General features: G+C 48.7%; 1 protein-coding gene across 11 annotated transcripts in view; it reads left to right on the top strand.

Annotated features, from left to right (window-relative positions):
• Positions 1–26,085, top strand: part of PPP2R2D (protein phosphatase 2 regulatory subunit Bdelta) — a 55,593-nt gene that overhangs the window by 23,706 nt on the left and 5,802 nt on the right. Inside the window, exons 3-8 of one of the 11 annotated variants that reach the window (XM_017893837.1) lie at positions 6,682–6,779; positions 11,787–11,952; positions 12,331–12,443; positions 15,758–15,935; positions 17,094–17,258; positions 19,602–19,863. In XM_017893837.1, coding sequence (XP_017749326.1) covers positions 6,682–6,779; positions 11,787–11,952; positions 12,331–12,443; positions 15,758–15,935; positions 17,094–17,258; positions 19,602–19,863 — 982 coding nt within the window. Of the gene's footprint in view, positions 1–6,681; positions 6,780–7,161; positions 7,256–11,786; positions 11,953–12,330; positions 12,444–12,500; positions 13,286–13,317; positions 13,570–15,757; positions 15,936–17,093; positions 17,259–19,601; positions 19,864–26,085 lie in introns of those variants that run through there. The other 10 variants (XM_017893839.1, XM_017893846.1, XM_017893843.1 and 7 more) reach the window with 10 other exon arrangements.

The raw sequence follows: 26,085 nt of genomic DNA, 5'->3' as shown, positions 1-26,085 counted from the left end.
TGATGGTTTTCAGAGTTGCTGTACCCGTGTGCTCCAGGAGCGGTCTGCAAGAGCTGCCGTGGATATCTTTAAAGGTCAGTCTCATTTCAGCCGGTGTATGAGAGTGTGACATTGCAGGGTGGCTTGTACTCGCCCTTCCCTGACGGCTGGGGAAGGTGGACACCAGTTCCTCTGCCCCCGGAGGGAGGGAGTGCGGGCGGGCCTGGCGTCCTGGCAATGTGCTCCTGGTGTGGCTGGGTATTTACTGGGGGTCCGATTTGCTGGTGCCTCCAGTAGGGCACTGGTTTTCCTTATAACCACCTCTTGGGCTGCTAGGCCACCTCAGTTCCTGGTGGCCAGGTGAAGACCATCGGGAAGGGGCAGTGGTCTCGTGAGGAGTACCTGGTCTGTGGTTCTGTGCCAGGAAGTGTGTTTAAATGACCACTCCAGAACTAGCCGAAGAAGGGAAGCACAACGGGCCTGCGGGAAACTTTCATGTCGTGTCTGTCATGGATCCCTTTTGTTTTGACAGTGACAGTAATTTTAGGTGATGAGTTTTAAGGACTGTATCTTTTCTGGTAATAGACTGATTGTGGTATTTGGGTATTGACAGGGTGTTTTCAGGCTGGTAATGTTATCTTTATGCTTTTCAAGAGCTTCCTCCCGCTGCTTTCTGGACATTGGGCTCTGAGGCTCAGGAGAGGAAATGGGGGAACCCCTTGAAGGCTGCAGCAACCCTCCAGCAGAGGTGGTGGGTGCCGTGGGCGGAGGCTGGCGGAAGTGAAGATCCAGAGAAGTAGAGAAGTGAAATAGTCACATTTTTATTTTGTTTTGAAAAACCTCTAGTGAGTTTTCAAAACTATTAGGAAAAGTCTCAGGACGTGAGCCATGCAGCCAGCAGGCTTCCAAACGGCCATCCAGGCAGGGGAGACGGGTCAGGAGACATTGTCTCTGGGGACAAGAAGATCTGAGAGCTGATCTGGTGCATTCATATTTGACAGACCAGTTAAAGGAAGTAATTAGAAATGGTGTACATAGAAAAGAAAAGTAGAATAATAATACGACAGGCGCCTCTGTCCTCAACCCCAGAACTCACCCTGGAGTTGTTTGTCTGCCTTCATGGTGTTTCTGTCCGGATGCAGTTTCTGGATCTCCTGAAGGCTGATGACCCCAGACAGTCTTGTCATTGCCCCCTGCACTGCCTTGGAAATCTTGATTTCAGGCACCCCCTTGGATTCCTGTCTCCTGTGCTTCCAGCGGAGTGACTCTGCTCCCCACACCGGCTTCCTGCATGCCATCGTCTCCCCTGGGGCTCAGACTCGGGTGTCCCTGCCCTGCCCAGGCTCCCCCTCCTGATCCTCTGAGCCTCTGCCTCCTCCCAGCCACTGGGCAGGCTGGAAATGCCATCGTGGGAACGTACCTGATGGTCTTGTATTGCCCTTAGAGTTTCATTCACTAAAGCCTAAGCCGAGTGAAGACGGGCTTTGCCCTTAGAGTTTCATTCACTAAAGCCTAACCCGAGTGAAGACGGGCCTAGAGTTTCATTCGCTAAAGCCTAACCCGAGTGAAGACTGGCTTTGTGTCGTTTTGAGGCCGCCACACAGTGCTTGGTTTAGAGCCACTCAGATGTAGGATCAGCTTAAAAAGATAAGCTGCTGGCCTCAGGTCTGAAGTGGGCGTGGATACTGCGAGGCAGGTCTGCATTTCTCAAGACTCGTCACTCTTCTCTCTTCTGAGGGGACTTCCGCCGTAGGCTCCCGACATCACCCATGTCCCCTCTCTTTCACTCCTAGCGGATGACCCTCCCTCATGCCTCATGGAAACTGCAGCCTGAGGGGCTGTGCTCTGCCCCCCACACCTGCCCTCTCCATTCTCACAGCAGCTCCCAGCTGTGCTCTGCGCCTCCCTCCCGGCCACCAGGGCCCGACTCTCCCTGGGGCATGTGGTTGTGACTTCTAGGCCATCTTTTACAGATCCCACTGACTCCACTTCCCCTTCCCCATCCACAGCTCCTAGTCTGCTTCCTCATGGCACCCAGATGGCCTTTAAACCTGGGACCTCCTCGTCACTTGCCCTTCCTCTCCTGCCACGTGAGGCTGCCCTGGTTCTGTCTCCCGTGCTGCGACTGCTCACTTTTCATTCCGTGATTTCGAACTATAAGTGCCAACCTCCTGTGTGGCAACTGATGATTCCGCTTTTCACTGATACTATCTTCAGCCCACGTGTGCCCCCACTCCCCGCAAATAAAGAGGTTGAAAGAAATCTATTGCAAGTTTTTGTTACATAGTATTTTGTTAACAGGTAAATATTGTGTATTATTGAACTATGCCTTTTCTTTTTCATACAAGTTTTCACTTTCCTAGAGCTAATGATTGCCTGATTTTCTCATATGCTTAGTTATCTGTCTTTAGTGCATTTGTTTGTTTTTTGTTTTTGTTTGTTTTGTTAGCAAACACTTCAACAGGTCTATCAAATACCAACACGTCAGATCAGCTCTCAGCTCTTCTTGTCCCCAGACCAGTCTCCTGCGCCTGGACGGCCACTCTGAGGCCAGCCAGGCCGGCCGCCTGGCTCGTGTCCTGAGATTCGCCTCTCACCATTTTTTGGAAGTCAGATCCCTGATCTTTCTCTTGGCTTTTTCTCTCATTTTGCCAAATTGGCTCTCGCAGCAGTTTCCTGAGAACATGTTTGTTTGGTTTGGCTCTTTGCGTATTCAAAAACATTTTTATTCCTCCTTCAGATTTGATCGAAAACTTGACTAGGTCTAGCATTTTGGGTTGAAAATTGTCTTCTCCCAGAATTTTGAGGGTGGTTGCAAACCACCCATGTTTCCTGCAACCTGTGTGATGCCATCTGACTCCCTCTCTAGGTGGCCTGTTCATTTGCTCTGGAAATGTTTAGAATCTCCTGTTTGTCCTGGTGTTGAGATGCGCATGGCCTGGGTCTGCTGCCAGCCATGCCGGGCTTCTGAGCCTGGGGAATGTGGGTGGCCCCTTTCTGAGCTGGGAAATGCCCAGTTCTGAGCCTGGGAATGGGGCCCTTCTGAGCCTGGGAATCGGGGGCCCTTCTGAGGGCCTGGGGAATGGCCCCTTCTGAGCCTGGGGAAATTGGCCCTTCTGAGCCTGGGAAGAATGGGCCTTCTGAGCCTGGGAATGGGCCTTCTGAGCCTGGGAAGGGGCCCTTCTGAGCCTGGGAATGGGGCCTTCTGAGCCTGGGAAGGGCCTTGGGTGCTTCTCCCTTGCTTTCTCTGTTGTGTTTCTAGAGCTCATCCGCTGGGAGGTGGCACCGAAACGGGTCCTCTGGCTGTCTTACCCTTCATGTTGTCCATCTCCTTTCTTTCTGCTCTGCCCTTTGGAGGAGATCTGAAGGTTTTTGTTATTACTGTTGCCCTTTGGATTTCACATGGCACTTTTTCCTCCCATTTCCTTCTCAAGCATATTATTCCTTTCCTGGGGGCCCCGCTGGGTGTCCTGAGACACCAGCCCGGGTGTTCTCCCCACTCACCAGCAGGGGTTTGCCGCCTCGGACGCACAGGGTCCCACATCCAGCATCCCTCCTCTCTGTCAGGCGGGGTTGATGATAGCCCTGCTTCCTGGGGCTCCTAGCAGGCCTGATTAGGTTAGTGCAGGGCTCACATGTGGTTACAAGAGCACCTGGCTCCTAGTAAGCACTTAGCCAAGCACTGGAACTGCAATGTCTGGTAGTAGTTAACAGCTCCCCAGAACATGAATTGGGCTTTCCCATCTCTTTTTGTTCAGATTCCATCCTTGCTTTTGTTTTTTGTTATCTTTTACTGAGATGGAATCTTGCTCTGTTACCCAGGCTGGAATACAGTGGTTAGAGATGGGGCTTTGCAGTGTTGGCCAGGGTGGTCTTGAACTCCTGACCTCAGGTGATCCACCCACCTCAGCCTCCCAGAGTGCTGGGATTACAGGCCTGAGCCCCTGGGTCCGGCTCCACCTGCCTTTGTTTTGGTGACTTCTTGAGGCTCTGCAGGCCGTGGCTGTTGGTTGTTTCTGAGCGGGGGGAGGCTGCTGTTGCTGTGGGCGTGAGCTTTTCAGCTGGTGGCTTCACTGTGGTTGGCCATGTCCTTGTGAAACCCCAGTGTTCAAATACTGAGGCCCTTTCCCCTGGGCTGGAGTATTTCGGAGGGCACCCTGGGGAAGTGGCTGGTAGCCAGTGTCTGAGGAACAAGAAACTGGAGTAGCTATGTGCTCCCACCTGTCAGGGTGAATGGGGGGCGACCTGGGGAAAGCAGCTGCGGAAAGACTTTCTGCATCTTTCTGCCAGCCCCTTGCTGTCCCCACGTTTGTTGAAGCTGCTCACATAGATGCTTTTTCTGCTTTCTTCTGACACCTGGGCGGGGGTGGGAGGGTAAAGGAGATGAACACACACACGTGGCCTGCCGTGTTTGACGGAGGGGGAGTCTGAGAGGACTCGGGGTGGCTTGCGGATTTGATGTGACCCGGATGTTGGGTGAGGATTGCACAGCCAGCCGGCAGCAGTGCCACGGCAGGTGCATTGTGACATCGCAGTGGAGCCCATCTGGCTGAGAAGAGACCCGATGCCTCCCCGGGACTGCCAGGAGGTGCCAGGCTGTATTGTGGGCAGAAGCTACCCCTACCCCAGCAGGGAAATGGAGGCAGAATGCAGCCATGGTGAAGTTTATGGTAGTTTTAAAATACCTAACTCAACTTTGGGACACTGAGGCAAGTTGATCACTTGAGACTGAGGCGGGCCGATCACGTGAGGCCAGGAATTGGAGACAAGTCTGGTCAACATGGCAAAACCCCGTCTCTACTAAAAATAAAAAAATTAGCTGGGTGTGGTGGCGCACACAAGTAATCCTAGTGACTCAGGAGGCTGATACATGAGAATCACGTGTACCCTGGAGATGGAGGTTGCGATGAGCCAAGATCGAGCCACTGCACTGCCTGTCTCAAAAAAAAAACCAAAATGTACTTGGTGTCTTTAATACCATATTTATGCTTTCAGCATCAGTCTGGTTATTAAAAACTATCTCTGTCAGGTTAATTTGATATTGATAATTTAAATGTTGGTTTTGTAATTTTGTGTATTTAGTTTGGGTTTAGAGATTAAGTGCTGCAGTATTTCTAACTTTAGGTTCACGCATGTTTGCGTAGCTTAATGAAATTTCTCAGCACCGACAGTTACAGGAGTTTCTCTTTTCAAAGACTCAGTCCATTTTAATTAAGTTTGAAAATCACTGACAGAGCTAGAATACCATTAATTATGTAATTTTATACACCCTCTGGGTATAAATGACATAGATGTAGACCTTTTTAATCCGATACATAGTATTTTAGTTTCATTTAAGCAAGTAGGTTATTTTCAGTAATTTAATAGTGACACTTCTAAGAAGCAACCTAATCCTTCTTCCAAAGTCTGAAGGTTTTTAAAAAGAAAGAAATCCCAGGCCAGGGATTCCCACGTGAAGCCGGTGAACAGTGCCAGCCGCAGGAGCTCGCTGTGTAGATGTTGGTGGAAATCCTTCACTAACACGATTAAACGCCTCTGCAGACCTTTCAGACTTGCGTTCTAGTAGAGCCACTTTTAGGGGGAGCTCTTGGAGTTACTTCAACTTTAGGGCCCATATATTAGTAAGTAGGTTGTTTACAATAGCCATTTAGTGGTTTTTTACTTCCTACTTTAAAGATACCATGAGCCCTGGGTGAGCCCTTGAGTTGGTGCCCAGCAGGGGGGTGAGCTTGTAGTGTTCTAGCTGTTCCTGAGACTCCCCCACACTGCAGGGTAAGGCGAAGAGTCCCGCTGTGACCATAGGACAAGCTCCGGCAGGGCCCTCAGGAGACCACACCAGGCCTTATCCTCGTCAATCCACACACGACATAGCAGCACTGCAGAGAAGCCAGCTTCCTCCAGAGTCCATCATGGAACTGCTCCCTGAAAATATAAAATCTTTGTGCAAGTGACAGACCTGGGATTTTTTTTTAATGTCTGTCATAAATCCAGGCGCTCCCCTCCCAACCCTAAGGGTTAGCCTTAGGACACCTGAGGACTTCTGCACTGCTTAGTGGTGGTGTTTCTTCTGCCCCAGGGTCTTGGCCTCTGTTGAGCTGGTGTCTGGGGTCTTTGTGGTGGTGTCAGAGATCTCAAGGCCTCCCTGACAGTTGTCTCACTTGGTAATGATGTCATCATTATCAATGGTGGTAACTGTATCCAGACAGTGACATGGAACCTCTACTGTCTAGAATATTACATTGTACAGAAGCCAACAAAGCACAGAATGTTACAACATTTTTGTTACTATTGTATAAGAATCAGATTTATTGTAAAAGTTAACATTAGGTATGCATTATAAAGTTAGGCAACATTCTTCAGGACCCATTTTTTTCCATTTTTTTCTTTTAAAAATGAATTTTCTAAATTTCTACCCTTTATCCTTGTATCAAGACAACGCAGTCTAGATAAATCCTGGTGCACCGGGGGCCGAGGCGTGGAGGTGGAGTAAAACTCACCCATTCACCTGTGCCGGCAGGTTCTCTGCACCAGAACCAAGGAGTGGCCGCTTGGCAATTACAAGTTTGCCATGACAATTCTGCTTTATTCTGGGAGAACGTTGTGTATGATTATCTTTCTTTTGATCCTTTTTATTAGTTTTTTGGTATCGTGACTCCTCCCCAAAACCGCATCTGGTAAATCGCTTCTGTATTTTGTTGGCAGCGGACGTCATTTCCACCGTCGAGTTTAATTACTCTGGAGATCTTCTTGCAACAGGAGACAAGGGCGGCAGAGTTGTTATTTTTCAGCGTGAACAAGAGGTCAGTAATTTTCAGTCCACAAACCAAATGCAATTATCCAACCTTTCGCATATAACTTAGAAGGGAGGAAGCAAAATTATTTTCTCATTGTCTCATTTCATTAAGATTCAGTTCCATCCCATTAGCCACACAGAGTCTCCTTTCAGAAATTCTCTAAGTTCTGGCTTCAGCGGCTGAGCCCCGGTGAAGTCTCCAAGGCCTTTGTCTTCCGAGTAGGGAGGAGATTCCGCTGGGACCCCCTGAAGGATGCAGGGTGGTGGTGAGGGGCATTTGTGTGCTTTCATTCCATAGGAACTCAGGCGGCTGTCTCTGAAAATCCCTTTATTCGCCTGTGCGGGTTCTGGCCCAGCCCCGCCGTCCTGCCCTGCCGTGAGGGAGAAGAGCGTTCTGTAGGGCAGTGCTGTGAGCCGCTTTCTCAGCACTTCCTGCAGAGAAGTCTGGCAGGGATGTGAATTCTGTCTTCCCTTCAAGGAGAGGTGAGCAGCACTCACTCCTCCATGCCCCCTTGAAGGCTTCACCTGTCCAGAGGGAAGGGAACCTTCAGAGTGTGGGCCTTGGAGGAGCCCACAGCTCATAAACAAACACTGGCTTCCAGATCACGGCACTTCCTTTTCACTGATGCCTTGCCAGCCCCCTCCCTCTTCTTTCTGGAGCCTCGTCAGAGGTCCTAATGAGCAGTGATAAAGGAAGCGAGATCATGATTTGGTAGGCAAGGATGCCGGGCAGAAACCTTGGCTCAGTGCAGCCATGCCTGGAGTCTGAAATATTTGTCCTGCCTTTTCCTTAACAAAGTGTAAATACTGTCCCTTGCCCTTCCTGTCTCTTGAATTTCCTAACAGATGAAAGGGACAGTTTATCATCTCCAAAGTCTGGTCTCTAAATTTGCGTGGTGAACTTTGGTTTAGAGGCTGGTGGGCCCTAGTTCCCCACTCTGCAGATCTGTACGCAGGAAGCGCTGGCCCTGCCCCCAGGAAGGGGAGCCTGGAGGATGACTGTCCCTGGGCCACATGGGGAAAATTGACAGGTGCTAACCAATTTCATTATCAAAACATATCTGTTACAGCTTTAATTTTGATTATGTCCAGGTAGTTAAAGATTTTTATAATTCCTGTTTTCTCTGATTTGGGATGGTAAGAAATCCTTTTGTGAATAGTAAGTATATTATCAGTCTTTCTAAATCTTCACAGTTTGATATATTTATAATTTTGTATTTTTATCTCAGAAGTAGAATATCACACAATGCTACTTAAGAACCATATACCTTGGCCAGGCGCAGTGGCTCACGCCTGTAATTCCAGCACTTTAGAAGGCCGAGGTGGGCCGATCACCTGAGGTCGGGAGTTCGAGACTAGCCTGACCAACATGGAGAAACCCTGTCTCTATGAAAAATACAAAATTAGCTGGGCGTGATGGTGCATGCCTGTAATCCCAGCTACTCGGGAGGCTGAGGCAGGAAAATCACTTGAACCTGGGAGGCGGAGGTTGCAGTGAGTCGAGATTGCACCATTGCACTCCAGCCTGGGCAACAAGAGCGAGACTTCATCTCAAAAAAAAAAAAAAGAACCATACACCTTACCTTTTTCAACAGAAGTAAAAGTGGGTTGTGGTGTTTAAATAATACTTTTAAAGTGGGAGGAGTTTTTGTTTTTTTGAGATGGAATCTTGCTCTGTCGCCCAAACTGGAGTGCAATGGCATGATCTCGGCTCACTGCAACCTCCGTCTCCCGGGTTTAAGTGGTTCTCCCTGCCTCAGCCTTCCGAGTAGCTGGGATTATAGGCACGCACCACCACGCCCGGCTAATTTTTGCATTTTTAGTAGAGATGGGGTTTCACCGTGTTGGCCAGGTTGGTCTCAAACTCCTGACCTCAGGTGATCCACCCACCTCGGCCTCCCAAAGTACTGGGGTTGCAGGCATGGACCACCACGCCTGACCAGCAGGAGGACTTTTTAACAAGTTGCTGAGTCATGGTTATCGTACTGCAAAACTTCACTTTTAGCTTCTTTAAAAAGTCTGTCCTTGTAGCGACAGCCTTAGGGAAAATACCTCATCCCTGCCTAACAGATTTTAGGATAGAAAATGGAATTTCTCGGCGGGCGGCGGTGGCTTCAAGCCTGTAATCCAGCACTTTGGGAGGGCCGAGGATGGCGGATCATTGAGGCGTCAGGAGGATCGAGACCATCCTGGCTAATACGGTGAACCCGTCTCTACTAAAAAATACAAAAACTAGCCGGGGCGATGAGGCGGGCGCCTGTAGTCCCAGCTACTCGGGAGGCTGAGACAGGAGAATGGCGTGAACCCGGGAGGCGGAGCTTTGCAGTGCGCTGAGATCCCGGGCCACTGCACTCCAGCCTGGGTGGCAGAGGGCAAGATCCGTCTCAAAAAAAAAAAAAAAAAAAAAAGAAAAAGAAAATGGGAATTTCTCTTGTTTTGTGAATCATTGCTTAACCCCAAAAATAATAGTCTCAAATATAAAGCAGACCATGATAAAAGTCAAGCATCTTGTTCTAAAATATGTTGGGTATTGTAGAGTTTTAAGTGCTTATTTAAGATGTATTAAGTTGTTATGTGAGTGACAGATTTACACAGGAGCAAGTCCCTACTAAAGTTCTTTAATAAACCCAGTCAACTGCAACTTGGTAAACCCCAGGCAGTTTTCTTTCTTTTCCTTCATATTTTGGTTAACATCTGAAAGACCTTCATGTTCCATCTGTTTTTAGAATATTTCGCTGGTTGCCATGTGTGACCCTGACTGTGGTCCTGTGTTTCTGTGTGGGTGAGGGTGGCAGTGCACGTTTTCATCCGTGGTCAGAGAGGCCGCGGATGGTGTTGCAGCCGCCAGGAGGATGAAGCTGCTGCCCAGTAAGCGACCCCAGCTCCCAGTTAGAAGCTGCAGCAAGGTTCAGAGGTGTCCACCTGCGCACCTTAGAATCAAAGGAGCATGGGGGATTCGGAAGGCTAGTGAGTGCCCCAGCAGATGGTGGAAGGTGCAGGGCCTGAGATTCAGGAGTCAGGCCCATAGAAGCTTGTCAGGAAGCCCTGGCTGTGCAGAAGATGAGTAGGGAGCATAGTCAGCACCTTGAGTTTCAAGCTTTTCTTATTTTTCTGTGCAGATTAAGTCTTACAGGAAAGCCCAGCTGGTAAAACTAAGGCACACAGAATTTATGGATGTGGCTGTGCAACTCCCTGCCCTCCAGGCTCAGCTCTAGTCCCCAGGAATCAGGTTAAGTCAGAAATCAGCATGTCCAAAAAGAGAAGGTGCTTGCTTCCTCCTCCTCTTCCTGTGTGTTACTCCCCTACTCTCCTGTCTCTGTCCCCGCCGAGGCTTCCTTTAGAGTTCCTTTCCCTAGCAGGACGGCTCTCCATGAGATCTCGGAGTGTTGGAGGAGGCTGAGGGGTTGCTTGGGTTTTGGGTGTCTGGGATGGGAGTTGGAACCGGTTCATGGCAGAGAGACAAGCCTGCAGCCCAGGGACCATTCTTGTTCTGGCTCCTGGGAGAAAGGGTGGCGCAGGCAGCACTTTGACTTGGACATTTTGTTTTTTTGCTTATATTCTGCTGTTTTTTCTTGATAGATGAATGTCTTGGGCATAGGACTAATTTAGTTATACAGATTTTTCTTTTTAAATAATTCGGTTCCATTTTTCTCCCTTGCGATAGAACCGTCTGTTGAGGGGCTGTGCTATTTTGTAGAGGGGTAGGAGAGGGTCAAAGGAGAGCAGTTTCAACATCTGCCCTGTGCCGCACATGCGGGGCAGTCGGCGGCGAGGCGCTCGGCTCCTGCCCACGGAGGCTTCAGTGGAGGAGTGCCCTGCACGTCGGACTCGGTGCAGCGGAGAGGTGTGGGGAGCTCCTTGGGATGTCTTCTCCTGATACTTGATCAGATTGGAAATATAAAGGAACATCTGTCTAGACCTCAAAGTTCGTTTAGTTCTGTTTCTTTAGCACATGTACTAAAATGTTAAACACCTAAGATATTAGATACTGGTTATAGAGCAAGAATGAAAATACTGGCGTCCTTGATTTTGAATTATGAAATATTTAATACTTAATAGAAAATTTCATTTAGGGTGTGCAGAAGATTCAGAGGTTAATATAGATGCACCTGCAAACCCACTACCCAGAGATTATCCCTTCATCAAAGGAAAGAGAGTGCTCAGGATACCGAAGATGCTCCTGTTGTCCCCTCCGCGTTTCATCCTGCTACTTTCCTCCCTGTCTTTTTCCTTCTCCCTCTCTCTACCTTCCCAGAGTTGCTTATGATTTCAGAGATGGTATATATCTTCCCAAGCATGTTTCTCTACTTCTGTAACAGAATTGTTCTGTACATATGTAAGCAGCGCCTCACTCTGGGCGCCTGTGCGGCCTGCTTCACTTGGGCAGCACTGTGCCGTTGTCTGTGCTGGCTCATTTATCTCAGCCTGCATGGCTCTGTGGCTTACTGGTGCCCTTCTCCTCTGGTTGGCATGCGTGTGGCATCTGGTTCACTACCACTGTGTTGGAGCCGCCACATCGCTGTGTCACGCTCCTCGGGCCCGTGCCGGCTCTCCTGTAGAGCAGACTCTGCAGACGCTTTCTCTCCAGGGCCAGATTGCAAACATTTTTGCCTCTGTAGCTCATGCGGCCTTTTCACAACCACTCACCTCTACCCAGATGGTGCAGAAGCAGCCAGACACAGTATGTGCACACGTGGGCCTGACTGTTCCACTGCACACGTGGGCCTGACTGTTCCACTAACACTTGCCTTAAAACGGCAGGCTGCATTCGGCAGACCCTGCTGCCGATGCATACCTAGAAGTGGAATGGAAGAGTTGGAAATCAAGTTCTTTCTTTTTTGTTTTTTTTCCCCAAAACATTGATTCTGAGTTTCATCTGTTAGAGATTTTTTTTAAGCCAGGATTTTTTAGCTTTAAAAAATATATATGGTCATTTGATATTCAAATTTATAGTACAGAAATTTTCTCTGCACTGTGCTTTGTTCATTAAAACAGCTTTCATGTTTCTTTGCAGAACAAAAGCCGCCCTCATTCTAGGGGAGAATATAATGTTTACAGCACTTTTCAAAGTCATGAACCAGAGTTTGACTATTTGAAAAGTCTAGAAATTGAGGAAAAAATTAATAAAATTAGGTGGTTACCACAACAGAATGCTGCTCATTTTCTACTCTCTACAAATGGTAAGAATTGTTTTCTAAGTGGCTGATTTAGTGTTTTATTTTTAATTTTCTGTGTGTGTAGATTCCTTTTTATTTTAGAAGTTATTCCTGCTTTAAATTTTGGGGGGAGGGTAATTTATCTAAGGTAGCAAGTGATAGGTTGAAAATTCAAAGTATGCAACAAAAACCACACATGCACGTTATTAGGATGTTACTCTGCACGTCTCCACATCTTTGTTTACTGTGCAAAACACCTCCAATTGGAAATACTCGTGTTCAAAGACCCCATAGCTTATAAACCGACATAGGGCCACACCGCTTTCTAATATAATGCTCAAACAGTAGTGATGCATGTTACAGTTTTTCTTTTCATATGGAGAATGAGGTTTTTATTTTCAGATAAAACTATAAAATTATGGAAAATAAGTGAACGGGATAAAAGAGCAGAAGGTTATAACCTGAAGGACGAAGATGGAAGACTTCGAGACCCATTTAGAATCACTGCACTACGGGTATACATTGCCTTTTCTTTATCCACTGCCATTCAGACATTAAGAATAAACGTTTATGTCTGCCGTTTGGAGAGTCCTGCTCGGTGGAATACTGTGAGGTCCGCCTCCTGAGTCATGAAAGTCATTTGCGCTCATGAGTGTGTGTTTAGAGCAAGGTCTTTCTCCTATTTTCACAAAGGCAAAAAGTCACATGTGGTCCTTAGACAATACTGCAATACTAAGGGGAAAACTCACATCCAATTGTACAGCAGAAATCTTGGTGGACGTACCAGCCACCCATCTCTCTGAAGGTTCGGAACAGCACCTGGCAGGGTGAAGTTCAGATGGAATTCCGAACACTTCGCCGGTGAAACAGCACAGGCTGCAGATCGAAAGATAAGCTGTGGGCCATCAGGATGCATTCAGGATGTTCTCATGGCATTTCTTTGGAGTTGGCTTAGGCAGATGCTGACAGTTCAGAACTCTTCACCTGTCCATCCATGAGCATCGTTACTTTTTTAATTGTTAAGTTATTTGCTCCATTGTTGGCGCCCCCACCCCCCCCCCCACCTCATGCAGTATGAAATGACCATATTTCGTCAATTCCAATGCCTAGATTTTTTCACATTTTAACATTTGTGAAATCGGGTAAAACTTAAAACCTCAATGTCTTATAATTGGCCTGGTGCTACGTACGACTGATATGTGTCTTAAATTAGATGGAACATGGTGAAGGGTGGCCGGCAAACTGGACTCAAGCCCAGGTGTGTCTTGGTGAGAATCCAGCACCTGTGCAGAGGTGTGGCCCCTGGAAGGAAACCGTGCCTGGTCCCAAGGGAGTGCCATTACTAGATTTGAAAACGGTTGGTTGGTTGGTTGGTTGGTTATTTGGTTGGGTGATTTGGTTGCGGGGGGTGGGTGTGGCTGGTTGAGTTGGTTGGGTTGGGTGGCTGGTTTTTAATGAGATTTCAGCCTGTTACGCTATTGTTTATCAAGTGAAGACCGAGTGAGTGAGCCCATTCCACATTAGCCTTTGAAGTGCTACAGAGAAGGACGCTATACTGCAGAAGCCTTTGCCTAACACACGTGCCCCTGGGAGTGACGCTGGGTCTGTTCTGATGCCATTTCTCCAGCTTTGCCGTGCGGGGTGGGTGCACCTGGGGTCGTGCATTCCCCAATTTCCCAGGAGGAGTGTCCTCAGACTTCTCACATCGATGTTATCACCCTGTTTCCTATGAGCTCATCAAAGTGAGAAAGGCTGTGGCATATGCTGAAAATGTAGTTTATAGGGTCCTAATGTGAGCCAAGATGTTTCGATCCAAAATGGTGGTGGTGTCTGATACACAGTGCCGCTGCCTTTGCATCCGTGAATTAGTGTAAATCACTTTTAGTGACAGTAACACGAGTTGTGCAGTTCCTTCATCATGAAACTGCTGACCCTAAAGTAGAAGTGTGATGGGACCCCCGGGGGTGGGCACTTGACCCCCTCCAGTCTCGTCCATCTCTTCTGCAGCCAACACCACCTCCCACCCAGGCACCTGTGCACACCCCACCCTCAGAAACCCCTGTTCCTCCCGATCAGACCCTGCCACAACCCGTGAGCTCCCAGGCTCATTTTGGGAAAACAGTAGGCCTTTTCTAGGCCCAGTCTTGGTTTTATTCAAGGCTGCTTTTGTGGGTTTAGCCTAAATAAAACGGGTATAATTGGTGGCCCTACGGAAGGCGTGTGAGAAGTGTAGTTATTTCATTAGTCAGTGCATGGGGAAGAGACCACAGACAGGTAATTCTGTACAATGACTTAGGTCAGTATTTGAGATTGTACCTCTCTAACAGTTCAGAATGGACTATTTATGTATCGGAGCCTAACTGGGTAAGAGTCAGAAATGTTGCTATTTTTAAATTGTTGCTCTTAAATTATTTTAGTGCCAGAAAAGGGATATAATTAAAAGAAGAAATCTTGGCCAGGCACGGTGGCTCATACCTGTAATCCCAGCACTTTGGGAGACTGAGATGGGAGGATCACTTGAGCCCAGGAGTTCAAGACCAGCCTGGGCAACATAGCCAGACCCCATCTCTAAAAATGAAAACAAATTATTTTATATGTAAATTAAAATTTTTTTAAATAAAAGAAGGAATCTTTGTAAGTATTGCAGCTATCACGTGTTTTGATTAATGGGAGATTTGTTAGAGGATTGTGGCAGGTGTGTGTTTTTTAAGCCTGAACTTTGTTGAACTGACTCTTCTTGATCTAGAGAATCCAAGGCTGTGGTCAGCACTAACTGGGTTAAAATAGGGAAGTCTCACTACACACACTTTTCCACGTTCGTTTTTTACAGAATTTGGCCAGACAAGACTCAGTTGAGAGATTTTTTTTCCCTAAGCTTTCAAGGCTCTCCCTTTTGGTTTCTAATTACAAGAATAACAAAAAATACTCTCATTAATTTTTTGTTGTGATTTTAAAGCTGATGTTTTCTTCCAGCTGGGTGTGAGGGAGATGCAGATCTTTGTCCTTTTTTCGTGTGTGATGCTGTTCCTCACACCTGAGCTCTCACCTCTGACCTCAGGCGGCCTCCGGCCAGCACCCTTCTCCTCTCTGCCCTTTCCATTGCAGTGTGAATTGGGCTTTCCTAGAAGCCTCCCTGACCACAGCACTCGACAGAGATGGGTGCAGGAGGTACCTTTTACTTTTTGTTTTAACCTCAGATGAAGTGTAATGAATAATACATACCTCCAAATAATACGTCTGCCCTATAAGTGACCAGCTCCATGAATGTTTGTAGACTGGACATGCCCATGTAGTCAGCCCCAGATCAAGAAATGGAATATCCTCAGCTCCCCAGCACCCTCCTGTGCACCCTGCCAGTCCCTGGAGACGGTGGAGGCTTGTGGGGTTTGCACCAAGAAGCATAGTCCTGGTGCAGTGAGAGGAGGTTTGTGCATGTAGCAGCAAGGAGAGGACAAAGGGAGGGGCCCAGCTGAGCCACCAGGAAGACTTTGCTGTCCAGTGTCTCAGTGTGGCCACCAGAGGACGCATGGGAGAGGGAGCCGCAGGCCTCGGTGCCTGGGCAGCTTGTTACCGTGCCAGCTGATCTTCCTTTCTTCAGCAGGAGTATGTCGACCTCGGTAATGGAAGCAAGAGGGAAGACTTGGAGTAGACAGTATTCCATTTTGTAGCGTGTTTTCATAACTCTGCTAATTGGTTATTTGGGGGTATTGCCTGAACAGAATTATTAGCCGTGAATATAAACTTGTCCTCTTTCGTTATCTACTGTAAGTGTTCTAATTATATGCTGCTGTGATCTTTGTTTTGAATTCCTATTTCCTTCCATTTTTAGGTCCCAATATTGAAGCCCATGGATCTTATGGTAGAAGCGAGTCCACGGCGAATTTTTGCAAATGCTCACACATATCATATAAATTCCATTTCAGTAAATAGTGATCATGAAACGTATCTTTCTGCAGATGACCTGAGAATTAATTTGTGGCACTTAGAAATCACAGATAGAAGCTTTAGTATCCTTCCTCAGAGGGACACTGGCGTTTTCCTGAGGTGCTCTTTAGATAGTGATTTCTCTTGTTCCTTTATACACCTGTATCTCAGAGTCTGGTCTTGTAAATACCGTCGCTGCACAGTAGCCTGTGATATAAGTAAGTTCTCTGTGATTTGAAATGTTTGTCCCTAAAGATACAAATTTCTTTCTACCTTTGGGAAAAAGTTATGTGTAATGGGAATTACCTGAAGTCCACTGCTTGCCTGTTTTAGTCAGAGACAGTTTTAAATAGGCTGCATTTGAAAAACCAACTTTATGTGTGTGTTTTTTTTTTTTTTTCTAAATTTGCTAACGGATGGTAGAAAATACTGGCTTAGGTTAGAGTGGTGTTTCATCATCCATCCGAGCAGCAGCTTCCAGTTAGAACTTGCATTCTTCTGTGGCTGTGCACGGTCTGGGCGGCCCCAGCCCTCCTCATATGGGCCCCTTTCCAGCCAGCAGCCAGGAGCAGGGGGCTTGCTTCATCTGCAGCCTCTCCAGGGTCCCTGCCATCCTCCCTCTGCTGTCCAGCGGCTTGAGCTGGGGTTCCATGTCGTATGTTGGTTTTCTTAGTTGTTTCAGCTTACAGGGTGAAATGGGGCCTGCTGGTCTGAGTTGACCCACAGCTGAATTCTGCCCTTCCTTGTTTTTTTCAGTCGAAGGATTTCTGTATAGGGCAGCCTGCCGTGTTGGATCTGCTCTAACTACACGGAATGAACTCTTCATGTCAGGAAGAGCAACATCTTTTGGAATAGGGCAGTTTTCTTGCATGTGTAGTTTTGTATGGGAGTGTGGGATTTTGCACAGATGGTGCTAGCTTGCTCTTCCTATTTATATGATTAAGTATGTACTATCTTGCTATTAAGGGCTTTCTGTATAACAATAATAGCAGCAAGATGAAAGCGGTATTCGCGTGTCAGGGTCTGCCCCTGGGCCGGGGCGTTGCTGCCGTCTGAGTGTGCTCATCCCAATCCTCTTACCAGGCGCTCCTTTGGAATTCGGGATGTGTAATCGGCCTTCTTAATAGCTAATCCCCTAAATCTCACTCTGTGGATTGTTTGGCATCCTATCTTCACGTGACCGAATGTAACTAACTAAAACCAGCTGAGCCGAGCACCGTGCCTTAACCACACCCTTCCAGACATCGTGGACATCAAGCCTGCTAACATGGAGGAGCTGACCGAAGTCATCACCGCAGCCGAGTTCCACCCACACCAGTGCAACGTGTTCGTCTATAGCAGCAGCAAAGGGACCATCCGACTGTGCGACATGCGCTCCTCGGCCCTGTGCGACAGACACTCCAAGTGTAAGTGCCTGCGTCTTGTTTTTGAGACGGACTCTCGCTCCGTCGCCCAGGCTGCAGTGCGGTGGCGCAATCTTGGCTCACTGCGAGCTCCGCCTCCCGGGTTCAAGTGATTCTCCTGCCTCAGCCTCCCGAGTAGCTGGGACTACAGGCATGTGCCACCATGCTCAGCTAATCTTTGTATTTTTAGTACAGTCAGGGTTTCACCATATGGACCAGACTGGTCTAACCTCAGGTGATTCCCCCATCTCGGCCTCCCAGAGTGCTGGGATTACAGGCGTGAGCCACCATGCCCAGCCGTGCCTGGCGGCTTTTAAAGCATCTCATTTAGAGCCACTTGTTCTTCAGACATTGACTTGTCTCCAAAGACTTAGAGGGTTCTTCCTGTTCCCCAAGTACCTTTGCGCACCTGGGGAGCCCTCCTTTGCTGGGGCCGTCCAAGCGCGGCTGTGTCAGAAGCTGCTGCTAGTAAGTGGAACTCAAGGTCGTGCTTCCCACAGGCTTGCGGCTGTAGGGTGAGCGCTTGTGGTGCCACCAAGAAGCGGGGTCGTTTATGCCCAGAGCCCAGGTGTCTCCTCAGAGGCTGCCAGCACTGGGTCCCACCAAGAGCCAGCTGTTGCCTCTGCCTCTGTGCGTGAGACCCGGGCTGAAGCCGCCAGCACACAGGAGGCTGTTCCCAGCTGTTGGAACGAGCTCTGTTTGTGTTGAGCTTGGCTGGATTGGAAGCCACTTCCCTGAGCTGAAAGTCTAGCATTTTAATCCACTGAGCTTTCAAGTTCCTTCTAGGTGCGGGGGGTTCTGATTTTGTTTTTATTTTTAGCCGTAAAGAATGGGCTCGACTTGATAGAGCACTGTAGTCAGCGTGTCCCAGTGTCCTGAAACATTGCTGATCCTTCTTCCAGTGCCAACAGGTAGACGTGTGTCCACTGACTTCCTCTAACGGGGAAGCCGCCAGTCAGTCCCACCAGACTGAGTCACTGCTCGTGTGCAGCGGCGCCCCCAGCGCCTCGGTGGAATGTGCCCACCGACCTTGCTCAGCAGCCTTTTTGCCTGTTCTCTTTCCTGAGGCTGAGGTGTGTTTTTAAGAATTCCGTATTTCTCCTAGAATTCCTGCGATGAAGATCAGTGTGTCATAGCATTTGGCCTGTATCTTAAGCATAGCATTCTTGAGTAAATAATTTCAGATTCCAGTTCTGTTTGTCATCAGAGTGACTTATTTGAGTAAATGCTTGGTGTCGGCACAGCTGGCTTCAAGTTAACTTCGGATAGTAAGCCAACACACACACAGGCTCCTGCCTCAAGAAAAAAGAGAAAAAACCTAAAGCAGCTTAAGGGCAAGGAAGCACAAGCCAGGTGCAGTGGTGCGCGCCTGTGGTCCCAGCTCCCCTGGAGGCTGAGTGGGGAGCATCACTTGAGCCCAAGAGTTTGAGACCAGCCTGGGCAGCATAGCAAGACCTTGTCTCTCAAAAAAAAAAAAAAAAAAAACATCTCTCCTGGCCTGAAGTTTACAAAACCTTAAGGTATGACCTTATGCTAGGGCGGTCAGTGGCCCAGTGGGGCCATGGGCGCCTCTCTTTGCCACAGGTGCAGGTGGAGGGAACTCTGTCAAGTTACTGCAGAGAAAGCAAGGTCTGCTGAGGAAGCACCCAGATCTTTCTGAAAATAGGAATCCAGTTTTGTCACAGTAGAACTTGAGTATTCAGTATTGGAGACAAATCTTTGCTGGCTGGCTTTGACCGGCGGGACCATCTTGGTGGTTAAAATCGGGACCACAGTGTTGCCGGTCAGGGTGGTCACGCCTGCAGACCCACAAGCTGTCAACCCTCCGAAAAGCAGGCGGTTTCTCAGAGACGCAGACCGCTGTGTCTGCGTGACCATGTAATGCTGTTTATGTCTTCCTGTGATGTGTATGCGATAGGATTTCACATGCTCGGGCCTGGTGCCATGAGGATGCAAAGACACTCCTACAGGAATGCGGTGGTGCTGAACCTGGGCCCACATCAGGATGCCCCGAGGAGCTCCCACAGATTACAGTGCCCAGGACCTTTCCTAGAGGTTCTGATTCAGGGTCCGGATGAGACTTGGGTGTCTCCACTTCTAATGCCCATCCCTGATGCCCGTCCCTTGTCCATAGCTGGTGCTAGAATGTCGTATCCGAAGCTCTTGCCCCCGGAAGTCACAGAAGATCAGAAAACGTAGAGAATCAGAAAGATCAGAAGACCTAGTGCTGTTGAGGCCAAGCCCTTCCAGAGTCTCTGTGAAGGGGCCACGTCCTACTTGAACTTGAAAATGATTTGTTCTCTGATTTTTAAACAGAAGCTGAAAACGTTTTATTTTGTTTTTCAGTTTTTGAAGAGCCTGAAGATCCCAGCAGTAGGTCCTTCTTCTCAGAAATAATTTCATCCATATCTGATGTAAAATTCAGTCATAGTGGGCGGTACATGATGACCAGAGACTACCTGTCGGTGAAGGTGTGGGACCTCAACATGGAGAGCAGGCCGGTGGAGACCCACCAAGTCCACGAGTACCTGCGCAGCAAGCTCTGCTCTCTCTATGAGAACGACTGCATCTTTGACAAGTTTGAGTGTTGCTGGAACGGTTCGGATAGGTAAGGCCTGCGTGGAGATGAGCCGTTGCCCCAAGCTTGCTGGTTTCCCAGAGTGCAAGGTCAGTGAGGGAGGCGAGCTGTCCTGGAGCGTCAGAGGAGGACACTCATAGGTGGTGTTTTCCAGACCTTTTGATTGATGGATGATAGTATCAAGGTAGAGAAAATAGGATCTCTGAGCACGTTTCTCACCTAGCTTGTCATTCCATCTGTACTTAGACAAGAAGTATAGCACTAGGTACAGGCCAGCTGTGTTTTAAATGATTAGTGAATGTTAGTTTTATTACTTTTTATTATGCCAAAGATGAGTGAAAAGGAAGGAAGTGGGGAAGGGAGTCACCTCACTGGGACAGCCGCGTTGCAGTCCGCCCTTCCTTCTGGAGAGAAGTGGATGAAAACACCCCGGAGCCACTGCCTGTTGTACCCAGACGCAGCGTGGTCGTGGCTGGTGTGAAACGCCGATGTAATTTGTCGTGTGCTGGTTCTAGGACCTTGATAATTTATTTTGTATACATTCTTTAAAGATATTATGATTAGTGTGGTTGACAGTTATGTTTTATTATTATGCAAAAAGTTACGTTTCAGATGATGGAAGATTATCTTGCACCTTTTTTTTTTTTTTCTTTTGAGACGGAGTCTCGCTCTGTCGCCCAGGCTGGAGTGCAGTGGCCGGATCTCAGCTCACTGCAAGCTCCGCCTCCCGGGTTCCCGCCATTCTCCTGGCTCAGCCTCCGGAGTAGCTGGGACTACAGGCGCCCGCCACCTCGCCCGGCTAGTTTTTTGTATTTTTTTTTAGTAGAGACGGGGTTTCACCATGTTAGCCAGGATGGTCTCGATCTCCTGACCTCATGATCCCCCCGTCTCGGCCTCCCAAAGTGCTGGGATTACAGGCTTGAGCCACCGCGCCTGGCCTGCACCATTTTAATACAGAATTTTTGTTCAGAATTTAAAAGTACAGAAGAGTCTGCTATTGGCAATAGGTGATTGACTGGATATTCTGCGAAACCCTCTGGCATAAACACCTAGAAATGCTGGATATGATACAGCAGGTGTCTCTTCAGGTGTGTAGTTGAGCCCACAGATAAGCAAGGGAAATCTCACAACAGCCAGAAACTAAGAGGCAGCTGAGACCAGAACAGCAGCCTCTGAAGGCATCTATTCTGAGAGCAGCCTTGCAGCGCTGGGTGGCCTCAGGGCCATCAGCCCATAGCGGGAACCACTGCGCCCGTGAACAGCAGGTTGTGGTGCAGAGCTGAAGCCTTGTCCCACACGCAGTGACTTGCTCACGGTGGCTCTTCCTGTGTGAGCGTGGTATTTTCAAGAGCTGAAGCCTTGGCCCACACGAGGTGTGGAGTTGGAACAGGGACTCTGGAAGATGATGTCTCCCTCCACTGGCAGGTGGAGTCCAAAGTGCAGTTTATCTGTCTGAGGCCTTGCATGGGGGTGGCCAGCACTCCCTTGAGACGTGGAAGCATAGCCTCCCTGCACAGGGTTTGCAGTGTGGGTTCGTTCGGCTGCGTTATGATCTGTCATGTCTCACGCCGTGGAGCTCCTGCCTCCACCAGGGCTGTGTGCGGGCATCGGGACAGACCGGCGTGGTTCCAGCTCTGGCTTCTACTGCGAGGGCTGTGTGCGGGCATCGGGACGGACCGGCGTGGTTCCAGCTCTGGCTTCTACTCCAATCGGGACGAGCAATCGCCTAATTCGGGCGTAGGTTCCAAAGCTCTGCTTCTATCCTGTGCTGGGCTGTGTTGCGCGTGCTCTATTTCGGACGACCGGCGTGCGCTTCCCTAGCTCTGGCTTCCTGTATGCGAGGGGCTGTGGGCGGGCATCGGGATGGACCGGCGTGGTTTCAGCTCTGGCTTCTACTGTGAGGGCTGTGGGCGGGCATCGGGACGGACCGGCATGGTTCCAGCTTGGCTTCTACTCTGTTTGCAGACTGACCTGTCAGCCTGTAGCATCTCACGGATGTTGACTGAAGACATGAGGTTCCCGGGTCCTCGTGGCACCGCAGGCAGCATGAGCCTCTTGTTGGTCTGGGTTCCCCATGGCTGGACACATGAGGCCGTGGCTGATGCACACTGAGCTTGGAGAACCCCACTGCTCTCACAGTGGGCAGTAAACACACCTGCACTTTGACCAGAAGAGACATGATCTCATTCCTCAAGGCCGCTTGCTGGAAGCACAGCCCTGAGAAGTGGCCCAGGTGGAGAGAATGGCGTTGTTGGCAGACTCCATGAGAACACACGTGCTGGGTGGCTGCTGCCAACACACCCAGATCTCTCTGGATTTCCTCACATTAAAATCATCTAAACATGAGCTCACGGGTGAAAATTACCAAGCACATACAGGAAACGCCACCATGAGCAAGTCAGCAGAACCACGGCAGAACTGAACCTCCAAGAAGGCAGCTGTTGAGATCCTAAGTTAAAGAAGATAAACTAAGAATGCTTGAGATATTCACAGACTAGAGGAAGGAAACAGCCTGAACCAGGAACCACATGACTGCTAAACATGACCTGGAGACTGGAAAGGAATCAGAGCATCTAGAAATGACAAGTGTGATAGATGAAACTGTAGGTTTAGCGGCAGGTCCATTTTGGCTAAACAGATCTTCTATTAGTGGATGGAAAGGAAAACCAGAAGAAATGGGGGCCAAAGAGCCAAACAGAAAACATGAGACACTAGGAACTGTGGAGGCCGGGATGAGGCACAGCACACGTTTAAACGGAGAAGTGTGGGGTGTGAGGCTTAAAGTGACAGTGGCCAGCAATTTTTGCTAATTTATGAAAGCCTGAATACACAGAATCAGGAGGCACAGAAATGCTCATCCATGTCATCATGAAATTGCAGGACACCAAACACAAAGAGAATATCTTAAATGCACCCAAGGAAAAAACACAAATTACCTCCGAAAGCAGACACCGAGAGTGAGACTCGGCTTTGCCATGGCCACAGTGGGAGCCAGAAGCCGTGTGACAGATCCAGCAAGTGTGACTCGTGACTCTCCACCGCCAGCTTAGAGGCAAGCCTTGAAATAGATGACTTGTTCAAGAATCTGCTTGTGATAAAATTATTTTCAAATGGGAAACAATGTATCACAACAGGAAACTCAGTAGAGTGAGCTGTAAAGGGAGCATGGCCCTGCAGAAAGGGGCTGAGACAGATAGGGGAACGCAGCTGGCAGGGAAGGGCAGTGCGGACTCAGCAGCTCTGCCAGCTGGACGACCTTAGTTAACTGTGTTGGGGGGAGAAAAATTAGAGCCCTCACCAGCCCCACACAGTATATAAGCTCCGAGTGTGTGTAAGCCTGAGTGAGCCATCTTCGTGAGCTCTGGAGACAGAAGGGCTTTAACAAGGCCCCAAAAGCCCAAGGAAAACATTAAGAAATTCAACTACATTAAATTTTAAACTTCTTTATATTGAAATTAAAAGTGAAAATCCCCAAAAGCATAACGAACAGAGATTAAGTGTCCAGAAGAGGTGCAGAATTAGGAGTCAACAAGAAGGTGGCAAACAATTCAGAAAGGAGCAAACACCATGAATGGGGTTTCGGAGAAATGGAAAAATAAATAGAAATGTTCATCCTTTTTAGCGATCAGCAAGTAAAGCCAGAGGGACGTCCTTTCACGCCCGTCAGAACGATGATGGTGTAGGGGAGAGGGTGGAGACTGGTGGTCTCACCCAGTGCCCTTGTTGTGGGCCTCCTTGGTGACATTCAGTCCGATTGGGAGCTTCTTGCATGTACAGACAAGAAAACATGCTCAGATACCTGAAATAGCAAACACCTGGAGACAGCCCACAGGTGCAGAATTAGGGGAATGGACAGGTAAGTTGTTCTCTATCATAACATGTACTGAAAAGCAGTGAGAATCAGTTATTAGAACTACATGGATCACATAGGTGGATCTCACAAATTTCAGGAGGAACGTGTACAGCACAATGACTACAACGTGTTTAAGACATACAAGACAGTTTTGTTTTAACTATTGGCCGGGCGCAGTGAGTGGCTCACGCCTGTAATCCCAGCACTTTTGGAGGCCGAGGAAGGTAGATCATGAGGTCAAGGGTTTGAGACCAGCCTGACCAACATGGTGAAACCCCATCTCTACTAGAAATGCAAAAATTAGCTGGGCATGGTGGTGCACGCCTGTAATCCCACTACTCGGGGCTGAGGCAAGAGAATGGCTTAAACCTTGGAGGCGGAGGTTGCAGTGAGCTGAGATCGTGCCACTGCACTCCAGCCTGGGCAACAAAGCGAGACCTTGTCTCAAAAAAAAAAAAAAAAAAAATCTGTAACTATTCAAAATATAAGTGTGTGTGGGGATGACACATATGTACTCTAGCAAGTGAGGACCCCAGCTGGGAACGGGATAGAAGATCATCTTTCTTTCCAGAGTGACAACACAGTGTGGGGGGTTCACTGTCTTAGTGACTTGCGGGAGTGTGGGGGGTTCACTGTTTTAGTGACTTGCGGGAGTGTGGAGGGTTCACTGTCTTAGCAGTGACTTGCGGGAGTGTGTGGGGTTCACTGTCTTAGTGACTTGCGGGAGTGTGGGGGTTTCACTGTCTTAGCAGTGACTTGCAGGTGTTGGGTTCACTGTCTTAGCAGTGACTTGCGGGCATGTGGGGGGTTTACTGTCTTAGTGACTTGCGGGTGTGGGGGGTTCACTGTCTTAGCAGTGACTTGCAGGTGTTGGGGGGTTCACTGTCTTAGCAGTGACTTGCGGGAGCGTAGGAGGGTTCACTGTCTTAGTGACTCGCGGGTGTGCGGGGGGGTCCCTGTCTTAGCAGTGACCTGCAGGTGTGGGGGGTTCACTGTCTTAGTGACTTGCGGGTGTGAGGGGTTCACTGTCTTAGCAGTGACTTGCAGGTGTGGAGGGGTTCACTGTCTTAGTGACTTGTGGGTGTGCAGGGGGGTCCCTGTCTTAGTGACTTGCGGGTGTGCGGGAAGGTTCACTCTCTTAGTGACTTGCGGGTGTGCGCAGGGTTCCCTGTCTTAGTGACTTGTGGGTGTGCGCAGGGTTCACTGTCTTAGTGACTTGTGGGTGTGTGGGGGGGTTCACTGTCTTAGTGACTTGCGGGTGTGCGGGAGGGTTCACTGTCTTAGCAGTGACTTGCAGGTGTGCGGGGGGTTCACTGTCTTAGTGACTTGGGGGGGGTGGGGGGGGTTCACTGTCTTAACAGTGACTTGCAGGTGTGCGGTGGGTGGTCCCTGTCTTAGCAGTGACTTGTGAGTGTGCATGGGGGAGTCCCTGTCTTAACAGTGACTTGGGGTGTGTGGGGGTGCTCACTGTCTTAGCAGTGACTTGTGAGTGTGCGTGGGGGAGTCCCTGTCTTAACAGTGACTTGGGGTGTGTGGGGGTGCTCACTGTCTTAGCAGTGACTTGCAGGTACATGGATAGTTACTGTATTCTTTATTCCTCTTGATATATTTCAAATATTGCAAAATACCCTTAGATTACATACCCCAAGACCATCTAAAAGCATTCCCAGTAACACTTGCTTAGTCCATTTACTTTCACAGACACTCCTGTCTTCCTGCCTGGAAACTTCTGTTGAGGGACCTGATGAAGGGGAGTGAGGCGTTGCAGTGCTGCCTCAGCCCAGTCCTGATTCTCTGTGTGGCAGCGCCTTCTCGTGTTCTAGGCCGCCTCACAAAACCAGTTATGCGCTTATGTCTGTGTCTGTGCTGTTCCCTTCCTGGGCCAGAACCGGGCTGCTGGGCAGCGCCCTGGTTTGCAGCATGGAAACACCCACTCTGGGGCTGGCACTGTATGGGAAGAATTTAAAAGGGATCATAAATCTGTATAAAAGCTGATCTGCTTTTCATTCTTACCATGCACCAGCAATTCCAGTGTCGGCCATACATCTTTTGTGGTCTGTGTTCTGAATAATGGTTGCTGTTGAGTTTTAATAACATAAACGTAAGCTTCAGATTCACACATTCTTATACTCACCCTTTCGTAAACATTGTGTTTTATGTGGAAACTAATTTCGGGAACTCCCAGTCAATGGCCCTCACGTACCAACTTGGCTGCACACCCCTGTTCCAAGACCATGTGCACAACTTGGCATTGCTGGACGGTGCTGGGCACATCTTGTGTCTCCTGCCCCTGTGGTGCTGTGGACTCCTGGATGGAAGCAGGAGATGTGAAATAAACATGGATAGCTGAGTGCAATTTCTCTTTTCTGAGTTTGTCTTTTTTTTTTTTTTTTTTTTTT

Source organism: Rhinopithecus bieti, unplaced genomic scaffold, assembly GCF_001698545.2.
Source record: "Rhinopithecus bieti isolate Rb0 unplaced genomic scaffold, ASM169854v2 scaffold_24263, whole genome shotgun sequence".
Taxonomy (NCBI): Eukaryota; Metazoa; Chordata; class Mammalia; order Primates; family Cercopithecidae; genus Rhinopithecus; species Rhinopithecus bieti.
The sequence above is the reverse complement of the archived record's forward strand: the minus strand, read 5'-3'. Positions and strand labels throughout refer to the sequence as shown.